Source organism: Malania oleifera, chromosome 8, assembly GCF_029873635.1.
Source record: "Malania oleifera isolate guangnan ecotype guangnan chromosome 8, ASM2987363v1, whole genome shotgun sequence".
NCBI lineage: Eukaryota > Viridiplantae > Streptophyta > Magnoliopsida > Santalales > Ximeniaceae > Malania > Malania oleifera.
This window is the reverse complement of record NC_080424.1, coordinates 13,995,971-14,008,685: the sequence shown is the minus strand read 5'-3', so window position 1 is coordinate 14,008,685 and position 12,715 is coordinate 13,995,971. Positions and strand designations below refer to the sequence as shown.

Sequence of the window (12,715 nt, the reverse complement as noted above, 5' to 3'; positions counted from 1 at the left end):
CTTCAGGTGACGAAGGCTAAGGTTAAAGGAAATGAGAGACTAAAGTATTGGAGTATTCTGCACACAGCCTCCCAATGCAGTTGCTTTGGTTCTTCCATAAACTTTCAGCTGAAAGTTTTAAATAGCAGCTGTGACTGTTACGTAATGATTTTTTGGGTTCCCGATACCATCACATGCTGCTAAATCGGTGGGAAGAAAATAGATAGCTTGATGGCCGTTATGGAATGCGATTCCACTATAGCCATTATGTATCCAGCTACAGGACTGTTGCAGCAAATTTTTTCTTTTGATTTTTTTTCCTTTTTCTTCTTGTTGTTGCTTTTTTCCTTCCATGAGTCATTCTTGATAAGCCACGAAGAGAGGGAGAGAAGGTTATAACGTGGATGATAATGAAACAAAAATTATTTGTTTATGTTAATATTCACAAGGGATGCCTTAACTAAGAATTTTTTATGAACATTATTTTGTTAAAAAAATATATTTATTATGACAATATTACTAATTTGATTTTTATTTTCTATATTTTTCAACTTCAACCTTCTTTTGTTCTAATTTTTGTCATGTTTATGCTATTATTACTCTGTTTATTCAATGTAATCTATGATTACATCTTATAATTTTAAAGTTTAGGCTGTAGTACAATATAACTTGGTCGTCTAAATTTATTAGATTTTTATTACTTAAACAAATAAATACTAGAACTTGTTTAATTTATTGTAGTATTTGTATGTATTATGCACCTAATAGATTAATGGAGTGTATGATTATTTTATTTTATTTTATTAATTAATTTATCACACATATGATTAATGAAAAAGTGGAACATCTATATAATTTTTCTATTCATAGAGGTTTAAAAAAATGTAAAATTTATTGTTCTTACTAAACAACGTTAGTAAAGGATCCAAAATGCACTTAAACCCTCTTTAAGAAAGGTTGAGAGCTTAAAACGTGCAAATAAACCAATATAAATAACATTGTGCATGCTTGAAAAAAATTCACAGCCATTACACCCACTTCCCATTATGTAACACTCGCTACTCCCACTTCTTGTAATACCTGTTATTGTTACGCTATGCTACCTACTACTGCTATTTAAAACCACAATACGATGGCCTTCTTTGGTGTTCTGCATGAGTCATTAGCCCTTTCAGCTTGGTTTTGTTGGGTTTTGTTTATGTGATAATTAGCTTTGTTATGTGAGGATTTCTCACCCTCTGTGGACAAGCAGAAGGAATAATTGGGCTGCTCTTCCTTTTTTAGGACAATAGGGGGCTTTTTGTTGTGGACACTAGGTTAGTAAATGGAGTTGACCATCTTAGAGTTTTTTTTTTCCCCTCTCTTTATCTCTGCCACTTAAAGTTGGGGGTGGGAAGGGGGAGTGTTGGTCTACATCGGTCTGTGACTTTGTGATCCTACTAAACCTACATTTTGGTCTTAGTTTTGTAATTTGTGTGGTGTATGGATTTTGTTATTTTAGGTGGGGCAGTTTTGGTTTTGGCGGTTGGGGAGTGGTGTGAAATTTTCTTCGAATATGTAGTGTTCTAATTGATTTATTAAGGAGTCCGGACTGCAGGATTTTCTTGCTGAATGCATTGTTCACTTGGTCAGTAGGTAGGAAAAGCGTGGTTACCAGTCGGTTGGATAGAATTTTGTTTTATGAGAAATGGGAGGATGAATTTCTTAATCTTATCCCGCGAGGTCATGCTACACCTATGGATTTCATGTTTAGTTGAAGTCTAGAAAGATTGAGCTGCACCTTTTTTCATTTTTTGACTTGCGAACATGTGGATGAATCATCATTCTTTTTGTTTTGGAGTAGGTTTGGAGAGGATCTAGGTTATTAAGAAGCATAAGGGTGTAAAAGATGTGTTGAAGTGAAATTTAGGTCTTTTTCATGAGATTGAATGGTGAGTATTGTGAGTTGAATGCATTGGATAGAAGAAGAGGTAGATTAGGGGCTTTTACTAAAGGAGGGTGTTAAGCCTGTTTGTTTGCGGAATGAGTTAAGAGGATGTAATTTTCAAGAAGGTTAGGAGTTGGAGGCACAAAAATTCAAATTTTTTTATCATTAGGTGGCTAACGAGCAAAGGTGATTTAATTTAATTAGAGAACTGGAGTTGGGGAGTGGGGAGGTTGTGGGAGATGTCTAGGTGATTGTAGAAGAAGTAACTGGATTTTTAGAACTTCTTACACCAAGTAAGATTTCGATATGTGGATGATTAAAGGGTTGGATTGGAGTCCTATTTTCACCCCATAAATGTCTTGGTTGAAGAGGCTTTTTGAGGACGGGGAGGGGTTAGGCTGGTGGTGTTTAGTTTAGAGAGGGAGAAGACTTTGTGTCTAGATGGTAATGTAGATTATTTATTTATTTATTTTCGGGAATGTTTGGGATTTTATTAGGGAGGATTTAGTTATGGTCTTTCATGAGTTTGATGGGAATGGAAATTGGGGAGAAGTGTTCTTACCTTTGTCACCTTACTGCTAAAGAAAAATAGGTCAATTATGGTAGCAGATTTTCGGTCTACGGCTTAGTAACTAGTGTTTATAAGATCATTGTTGTGGTTCTTGCAATTGTGAGTCAAAAGACTTGTTTATGTCTTCTAGTGGAGTGAGGCACGGGGATCTCTTCTCCCCATTTTTTGTTGGTCATTGTGGTGGATGTGTTGATGGGGATGATAGATAAGGCCGTGAATATGGAGCATTGTAATAGGTATTGAGGTGAGAGGGTGCTTGTTTCACATTTGTAGTTCACTGATGACACACTAATATTTTCTTGGATGGTGATAATTGGTTGTTAAAGCTTGATATACACTGTTGGCCCACAACCCAAAAGCTTAAGCTTTTAGGTAAATTGGTATACTAACATGGTAATAGATCTAGTTACTAGGAGGCACCTGGGTTCTAATCTCATTGCCTGTGTTTATTATGTGGTGTTTAAAAAATATTGTAATGAATGTTATCTATTGTGTGTATCTTTCCACGTGTTGTTAGACTACACATGTAAGGGAGTGTTAAAGCTTGATATACATTGTTAGCCCACAACTTAATAGCTTAAGTTTTAGGTAAAGTGGTATTTTAACATAGGTATTTTGTAAATATTTTTATTTTTATAGATTTTAGAGAGGGTTTTTGGTCTAAGAATTAATTTGGGGAAGAGGGAACTGAGGGCTAATCTTGGTTTGAAGTGGTTTTTAACTTCCTTAGTTGGTTTTGGTGTCTTAGATTGGCCTTTGAATTATTTAGGAGATCCATTGGGTGGGAAGCATCGCCTTACCCTTTTGGGTTCATGTGGTTATTGTTGAATAATTGGGTAAAATGGAATACCTAATCACAATGATAGGTTACTTGCTCTATTTATAGTATATGTCGAAGTAGCTAACAATGACCATAATATGGTAATACCCTTACTAACTCTCACTTATTAAAATAAAACTAACACACTAATATTGTTACATGACTAAGATAAACATCAACACTCCCACTCAAGTTGGAGCATGTATATATATCACATGCTTCTAGCTTGTTACAAATGAATTTAACATGAGCACCTCCCAAGGCTGTAGTAAATAAATCATCAAGCTACAAATCGGACTTTAGATGAGTAGTGGTAATGAGTTTTTACACAAGTTTCTCCCAAACAGAGTGGCAATCAACTTTAATGTGTTGTATGCTTATGGAAGACCGAGTAGGAGGCGACATGAATGGCAACTTGATTATCACACATCATCTCCATAGGCTAGGAATGTGAAGAACCTAGTTCTTCCAACATGTTCTTCAACCAAACAAGTTCACATATATTGTGAGCCATGGCCCTATACTTTGACTTAGCACTTGACCTGGTCACCACACTTTGTTTCTACTCCAAGAAACCAAATTTCCACCAATAGACATATAGTACCCAATTGTGATCTTCTGTCGGAAAGTGAACCAACCCAATCTACATTAATATATCTCTGAATTTGAGTGTGACTTTGATCATGATATAAGAGACCTCTCCTAGGTGCACCTTTGAAATATCTTAAGATGTGAATTATTGCATCCCAATGACTTGCTCTCGGAGAATTAAGAAACTAACAACACTTGTTGCAAAAGATGTATAGGGTTGAGTACCATGAGATAATTAAGCTTTCTAACAAGTCTCTAATATCGTCTTGGGTTGGGTAACAAATCACACTAGCTTACTGTTAGGATCCATAGGTGTATGAATAGATAATTCAACTTTCTAATAAGTCTCTGATATTATTTTGGGTTAGGCAAAAAATCACCTATATCTGGCGCTAGCTAACTGTTAGGATCCATAGGTGTATTAACGGGTTTTTGGATCCAAATAGACTAGTCTTATCTAAAAGATCAAGAGCATAATTCCTCTGTGACAAGACGGTTTCTGTATATGATCTTGATGCTTCTATACCTGAGAAGTACTTCAATGGTTCCAAATCCTTTGTTTGAAACTTAGTCTGCAGGAAATGCTTTAGACTTTGGATACCCTTTATCATCATAACCAGTAATCACAATATCATCCGCATGCACAATAAGCAGAATCCTTCCATATGGAGTACGAGGATAAAATATAAAATGACCTACTACACAATGTCGAAGGCCAAACTCAAGTACTAAAACACTGAATCGACCAAACCTTGCCCTCGGAGGCTATTTTAAACCATATAATGACTTCTTAAGCTGACATAGGCTTGACTCCCCCCGAGCAGCAAACCTAGGTGGTTGCTCCATATAGCCCTCCTCCTAAAGATCACCATGCAGGAATGCATTATTCACGCCTAACTGATTGAGAGGCTAGTGATAGGTGGTGGCTAAGGAGATGAACAAACATATTGAGTTTTGACGACATGGAAGAATGTGTCTGAATAGTCTAAGCCACACACTTGAGTATATCCCTTAGTAACAGAGTAGGCCTTCAATCGAGCAGGATTGAGAAGGCTAGGTAAAAGAAGAAATCCATTGAGGTCAATGGAACTCAAGGAATTAGAATAATACGGTGTACACTTAAAAAGGTGACATCAACAAAGACAGAGAATCAATGTAAAGTGGGACTATAACATTGACATCCTTTTTAAGTATAGGAATAACCTAGAAAAATACATTTACCTTGAGGATCCAATTTATCCCTTTCTAGATTTAACTAATGAACAAAGGACACACAATCGAATATATGAGGAGGATGGGAGAACAAAGGAGCCTTAGGGAAAATAATTAAATATGGGATTTTACCGCCAAGGATGGAAGATGACATTTTATTGTTGAGAGATCAAGCAAGTAGTGTGCATAGAATCACTCTAAAAAACTTTGGGGATGTTCATTTGATACGATAAGTTTTGAGTGACTTCAAGAGTATGTGTGTTTTTTTGCTCTGTAAAATTTTTGTTGTGGAGTGTGGGCATAAGATGACTGATGGATCATGCCAGAGTTAGTCATATAGGTAGTCAACTGAGTAATGAACTACCCCTTAGCATTATCACTATGAAGTATTCAAATTGGCATATCACATTGAGTCCTTATTTGAGAATAGAAGGCACAAAAGATATTAAACAACTTAGGACGTCCTTTCTTTCATTCAATACCGCCAAGTCATTTTGGAGTAGTCATCAATAGATGTAACAAAGTAACGAAACCCCAACTTGGATGTGACAAGACTAGGACCCCAAATGTCAAAATGGACTAACATAAAAGGGTTAATTTCTCTATAATTTACTCGGGAGGAAAAGGGAACACGGAACACGATGATGCTTTCCGAATTGGCATGAGTCATGGTCAAGGGTAGACATAGAACTCAAAGTAGAAACTAGTTCTTTTAACTTGTCCAATGATGGATGACCAAGGCAATATTGGATTTGATGTGGTGTGGAGAGAGCGACTCAAATTAGCAAAGCCCGCCAGCTTTACGTTTTGTGCCACTCGTCTTCCTCGTCTTTAGATCTTGAATAAGAGTAGAATCGGGATAGAAGGTTATAAAACAAGTTGGTGACCCTGCAATTTTACTAATAGAAATGAGATTAAAGGGAGATTTAGGAATGTACAAAACAAAATAAAGTGATATGCATGGAGTAGGATTTACTATTCCCATTCCCTTAACAACAATAGTGGACCTATCAACAAGGGTAACTTGAGGTAGATTTTTAGAATACTAGAGAGAAGAAATGAAGTTGGTGACACCCTATCATATGGTTAGTACTAGCAGAGTCGATAACGTAGGGACTAGTGGGAGAGATACCAGATGACATAGAGACAATATGATTACTTTTCTTTGCAAGAGATGCAATGTGATGAGATACTTGTTGGGATGCTTGATACTGCAAGAACCTTGAATACTCCTCCTCTGAGACAGTTACTGTACGTTGTTCACTTGATGAAAACGGAGATACACTTTTGGGATTTGAGAACTCAATCCCAACACAAAACCCACCTTGATAGAACAACAAATAAAAAATACACAGCCGACAACATGTTTTTTGAATTCATGAACTCTAGCTCAGCACACACAACCTTTGACAACTGATGCAAACCACAAGCAGACAATGTACAAACCAAAAATACAGCAAATACCACTGTTTCAGGCCCAATAAACTAGCTAACCATTGACTAACAGCTTTGGGAAGCATCAAACAACCATTCCTCGGGTGCTGCACATAAGAAATTTAAAAAGGTGACATCTTTGGACAAAAAACATCATGAAAAACTTCACTAATATGTTTATATAGGGATTCAAGCACTTACAGATGAATTCGGGCTAGAAACATGCCTTAAATTGGCTTCATGAGCTGGCATGTGGTATCGGCACTAGCAGCCTTTGCCCGGCATGCAAGGGCCTTGGGGACTATCTGGAGATGGGATTTCAGTGGGTGGGAAATCGGCAGTGACTGGTGTTTTTTTTTTCTTTTTTTGTTGCAAAATCTATAGTGGATTTTGTGTTCCTGAACTGGTTGTGTTGCCTAGGAAATTTGCAGTGGCTATCTGGAGACGGGATTTCAGTGGGTGGCAAATCGGCAGTGACTGGTGTTCCCTTTTTTTTTTTTTCCGTTGTCGTTGTTGTTGTTGCAAAATCTATGGTGGATTTTGTGTTCCTGAACTGGTAGTGTTGCCTAGGAAATTTGCAGTGACTGGTCTTTCTGGTAGCTTCTGGCTGTTCTCTAGGCTATAATGTTGCTGGAAATTCTTCTATGATGGTAGACATGCAACGGATTTAGGGTTTTATGCTTCAGTTTTGATGTTGGTTGTGACAATTTGGGTTTAGGCCTCATAATCATGCTCTGATACCATGTTGAATAATGGGTAAAATGGAAGTCCTAATCGCAATGATAGTTCTCTCCCTTATGATATATGTCAAAGTAGATACTAATGACCATAATACCCTTACTAACTCTTTCTTATTAACATAATACCAACACACTAATAATGCTAAATGACTAAGATAACCATCAACAGTTACTAAGGTAGGTAAGCGGTTAGATGCGTCATAAGTGGAGAGGTGCTCTATTTTCTTTATGTGGGTGCATCACCCTCATATAGGCTAGTTTTTCTACCATTCCTTTCATTTATTTTTTGGGTCTTTGTTTAAGGTTCCTAGTAGAGTAGTTCAAAAGCCCGAGAGAATTATGAGAGATTTTCTTTGGTTAGGGTAGGTGAGATGAGGGACCATTTGGTTAGATGGGAGGTAGTGTGTAAGTGAAAAGAGGAAGGTTGTTTGGTTCTTGGTAATTTGGTGTAAAAAAACAAAGATCTTTTGGGTAAATGGTTGTGGTGGTTCCCTTTGGAGGTAAAACTCCCTCTAGCGTACAGTTATTAGTAAGTTCGTTCATGTCTCTAACTTTGGCACATGACTTCCATGACTCCATCTAAAGTCCGATGGAGGCACTAGGCCTAAGCAAGAATTTGTTTTACAAAACCATCATTTGAAAACAAGTTAGAGACCTATTAAGTGTGAATATTTGTTGAAATTCCAAGTTAAATATATTTCATAAAAGAACTAAAAACGTCTTAAATTCAGTGACAAGCTTTTTCATTGGGTTGTACTTTACATACAACATTTTTCACACTTCCTAGTCTGCATACATAACTGCAAATCAAATGCATGCTTAGTATCTCTATCATCTTCCTGCCAACCTGAAAGTCTCTTGGAGAACTTAACAAGTTGTGTCTCCTTTAATTCGAACCTGAAATTGTTAAGATAGGATGAGCAACCATAAGCTAGTAGGCATTCTTAATTCATCCTTATTCAACTTAGGGTTTCAATACTTTTTAACGTATGATTCTTTATATGCATGCATAATCATAAGGTGCATGAACACACTTGTTAATCTAAGAAATATGCAGAAACACTCTTTATTCTAAGCGATCCCTTCATCTAAATCACTATCCAAAACATTGAAATGGCATGCATTTCCACATACATAGCAGCACTGTCCCAACTAGGTGCACATTTTATTTCAAACAAGTGCCAAATTCTAGCTTGGTCAATCACCGCTGAATGCAGAAATACCCTCCAGGGGTTTATGGGCCTTTCACCCAAGGAGACACAATCCCTTCTTGTTCAAATCCCACAACATCACAGCCACAAACAATACACAAAATGCCAGCTGTTTTACATAATAGAAATTCAACTGATGCACAAATACATGCTATGCTATAGCAAGTAAAACCATCATCCTTATGAGATGAATATCTATCACATAAAATTTTTCTCAACTTAAAAAAATATGCAGCTATGATAACCAACAGGAAAATATATGTAGCTATGTCAATTAATTAGAAATACCAGTTCAAATCTTTCTTGCTTGGATTCAATTTCATGCAAGATTCTATCTCTATTTCCTTTGAATACCCAAATTTCGTAGGTGAATAAATGAAAATTAAGAACACCTACCTTGATTTTCAGCTTCTTCAAGCTTAGTTTTAAGTTTCCCTCTGAATTTTCTGTATTTTCTCCTGATTTTCTCTGAGTTTCCCTCTTTTTCTGCTGAATTCTCTCTCTCTCTCTCTCTCTCTCTCTCTCTCTCTCTGGAAGTGCAGTTTACAGCAGGAGTTTGTGGTGTTTTGTGTGTTGTGGCTGCTCTGAAGGGCTGGAATGGTCAAGACAGCAGCTACTTGCTGCCAGCTGCCTGCCAAGTGTCTCCTTCTAGGCTGGAAAAAAGGCAGGACTGCAGCATCTGGTGGCGACAAGGGTCTTACACTGCTGCCATCCATGTGCTAGGTGTCAGCTGCTGGTATGCGAAGCTGTCAGGTGGTTGCTGCTGGGTTTATAGTGCTGCCAGGTGTCGCACCTGGTTTCAGCATGCCCCATATTTTTTATTTATTTATTTTTCCTCTCTCTCTTTGGTCCAACTCTTATGTTGTTAGCATGCTCATCATAATTTCCTTTCGCCTAAGTCCCTCTTACCACTAATAAATCAAATGGAATTTCCAATATCAGTTAACACAGCTTAATTAATGAATAACATGGTTAGTATGAACTTTTTTAATGCAAAACAAAGCGGAAAAAAAAAAAAACCCTAATTTAATCTAAAGGGTATGCGTATCACAGTTCTACTTGCAAGTGAATGGTTGGGATACTAATATGGGTCTTAGACATTTTTCTTAGAGTCCTTGGAGGTTCATTTTGTAGTTTTACCATTTATGTACTCGTTTCATGAAGTTTAAACTGGTAACTGGTAACCTTATTCACTTTTGGGAGGATGTGCGGTTGGGGGTTTCTGTGTCAATGTGTTCCTTTGCTCTTTTGTATCATCTTTCTTCTATGCTTAATGATTTGATTTCCTGTCTAATTCCTGATGATGATTTCTTTTCTTGGGATTTTCATTTTCAAAAGGATTTGAATGATAGTGAGTTGAAGGAGCTTTTTTCTTTGCTTGTTTATGTTGGAGGGTTGTCATATCCTTTGTGGGAGTAATGTTAGGATTTGGGTTTCGGATTCTTCAGGTGGTCACTCATGCAAGTCCTTTTTCTCACCTTATCATGTCTAGTGTCTTTCCCTTGTCATTAGTGGATATGGAAGGCTATAGTACCTTCTAAGATAAAGGTGTTTGTGTGGTTGGGTGGCCCTTAGCAGAGTTAACACCATCAATCTGACGTAGACTAGGAGGCCTTCTGAGGCTTTGTATTAAGATGTGTGCTTTCTATGTGTTAGTGGTATGGAAATGTTCCCAATTGTTTTTTTGCATTGTCATTTACTTGGGGTCTGCAGAGTAGATTATTTGGAGTACGGTGAAGTTCGGGTGATTTTGAAGTCAGTGAAGGTGCTTTTGAGTTTCTCTTTTGTAGGTTTTGGGAAAGGTAAGGTAAGGATGCTAGGAGGTTGTAGGCATGCATTTTTTTGTTGTTTTGTAGGGGATTTGGTTGGAATGGAATCCTTGTACTTTTTTGTGAGTTGTTTCAAGGGTGCTGCTTTGATGATGCAAATCACAACTGCATGGCATTATTGACCTGAATGTTTTTTTTTTTTCAGTAAAAACTTCTTGTTTTCTCTGTTGAACCTTTTTCTCCCCGTTGCTCTAATTAAGTTTCTTCTTCTATCATATGAATATTTACGAGTAAAGAATCTAGCATGCAAAAGTTCAAATTAATTTCATGTTTCTTCTATATTGGTCAATAAAGTTGTAGCATGTAATTATCTTCTTTATAACATACTGAAATTATATTTATGTTATATAAATATCTTGTTTGACAATTTTAGTTTGGTTTTTCCCATGTGCTAAGGCACAACGCAAACCAAATTGTTAGGTTGGCAAAAATGTCCAACCATTACTAAATTGCCAATTTTTGCGGAGGTTGGACCAAACTGATGCTTACCCCTAGTGATTATAATATCCTCACATGATCGTTTTTCTAGGAGGCTAACCTAGCTACTTGGACTCTTGATCACCACCTTGTCGCAGTTCTAGATCTTTCAAAGTGGTATTTTATCATCGAGCTTTACGATTGAATTCTTTTTCAAACAGGGACTATGACAGAGATAAACCTAAGGCTTTTAGATGCACTTGTCCTAGAGTATACGTTCATTTAGATATTTCTATGAATTTTGATATTGTTTGATAAAGCCCTTAATTGTTGGGGCTAGCTTATTATAAATTCATGGGTTTTCAGCTCAACTACTTGTTTTGACAATTTATTGAGATTTTGAAACCCTAGCCTACCTTGTTCTTCTTTGATATCCCCTTTTCATCATTGCCCTCATTGTGTTGTCATCATTGCCATCGTCATTATCATCTTCTCCTCCTCCTCCTCCTCCTCCTCCTAACGGGAGGTTGATGAATGGGATTTGTTGTGGTATTGCTTGCGCTCTATAATTCAGTAAATTAGGGTATGCTAATATGGATGTATAAATGATGAATTTTTAGTGACATTAATATATTTAACAAAAAATTTGGAGCATTCTGAATCTAAGAGGGTTTTTTTGGCGTAGCCTATTGTGGTGATATAAGAAAAAGAAAATTATTATGCAAAAACATTCTTTTCATTGGTAAAATTATATTTGAATAATAGAAATATTTTGAAACTCAAGATCAGTATAGTTAAGGTTTTGTGTTTCAAAGGTAAGGCTGCATACATCACCCCTTTCCCAGTCTAGGTATGGCATAGGAGCCTTGTTCACTGGGTGTTACATTTTTATTGTTCCCACGATGTATCACATTTTGGGAAGTTTCTACCGATTTTCCCATTTGTTGGGATATTGAACTGGTCTCTCCATTTAGGGACTGAACATGTGAATTTTTTAAGTATTGTGTGGGTACAGATGAGGCTTTCTTTCTTTTTCCCTATAGGCTAAGGTGGGTATGGGTGCGGCTTTCAGATAACTTCTTGACATCTACATATTTTCTATGTTTATTTAAATATATTGACTAAAATTTCAGATTTGCTTTAGTGTCTATTAATGCTTGATATACATTGCTGGCCCACAACCTAATAGCTTAAGCTTTTAGGTAAAGTGGTAATCTAACATTGGAGCTGGTTACCAAGAGGTCCTGGGTTCACATCTTGTTGCCTGCATTTATTGTGTGGTCTTTAAAAAATTATTGTATTCCCTGTTATGGGTGTTATCTACCATGTGTTTGTCTCTCTATGTGCTGTTGGGCTGCATGTGTGGGGGAGCGTTAAGGCTTGATATACCCCTGATAGCTTAGGCTTTTAGGTAAAGTGGTTATCTAAATTTTTGGGAAACCCCTCTTTTTGTTCGTTAATGGAACAACCTTGAATTAACTCTGGGTGGTGTGCATGACTAAGTGCATAGGAGCTCTTTTAATTGATAATTGATTGTTAGACTAGGTAGCATGATTTTAGTGCAATTGTTATTTTTTCATCTGAGGGGCTCTGTCTCCCTAATTAAGAGCTTCCAACAACACACCTACTATTAGGGAAGAAGTGGAGAAGTTGTAAATCAAACACATTCTTTACAGATTGTATTTTAGGTTGTGAATTTTCGATTCACATAAAATGCAATATTCAAGTGGGAATAGCTAATTTTGATTGTTGTCGTCGTTGTTGTTTTTTATTTTATTTATTTATTTATTGGTTTTTTTTTTGGGGGGGGGGGGGGTGGTGGGAAGGAGTATAGAACCATAAATGTCTTGGCAGTGAATCTTGAATGCAATCCTATGTTTCCATGTAGTCTGAATAATATTGGAGCTCCTTACATATTTGAAATTTAAAATTTAAAGCTTTAAAATTTTCAATTTTGATATTTTTGGGATTCAGATTTGGCTCT

The 12,715-nt window shown here is 36.7% G+C and overlaps 1 protein-coding gene across 2 annotated transcripts in view; it reads left to right on the top strand.

The window, feature by feature from the left end:
* The window catches only part of LOC131162323 (uncharacterized), a 75,968-nt gene that overhangs the window by 59,921 nt on the left and 3,332 nt on the right, over positions 1-12,715 (top strand). The window contains exon 11 of one of the 2 annotated variants that reach the window (XM_058118670.1): positions 9,028-9,270. The exons of the other annotated variant lie outside the window; for it this stretch is intronic. Within the exon in view, the coding sequence (XP_057974653.1) occupies positions 9,028-9,073 (46 nt within the window). The 3' untranslated portion in view covers positions 9,074-9,270. Of the gene's footprint in view, positions 1-9,027; positions 9,271-12,715 lie in introns of those variants that run through there. 2 annotated transcript variants of the gene reach the window in all.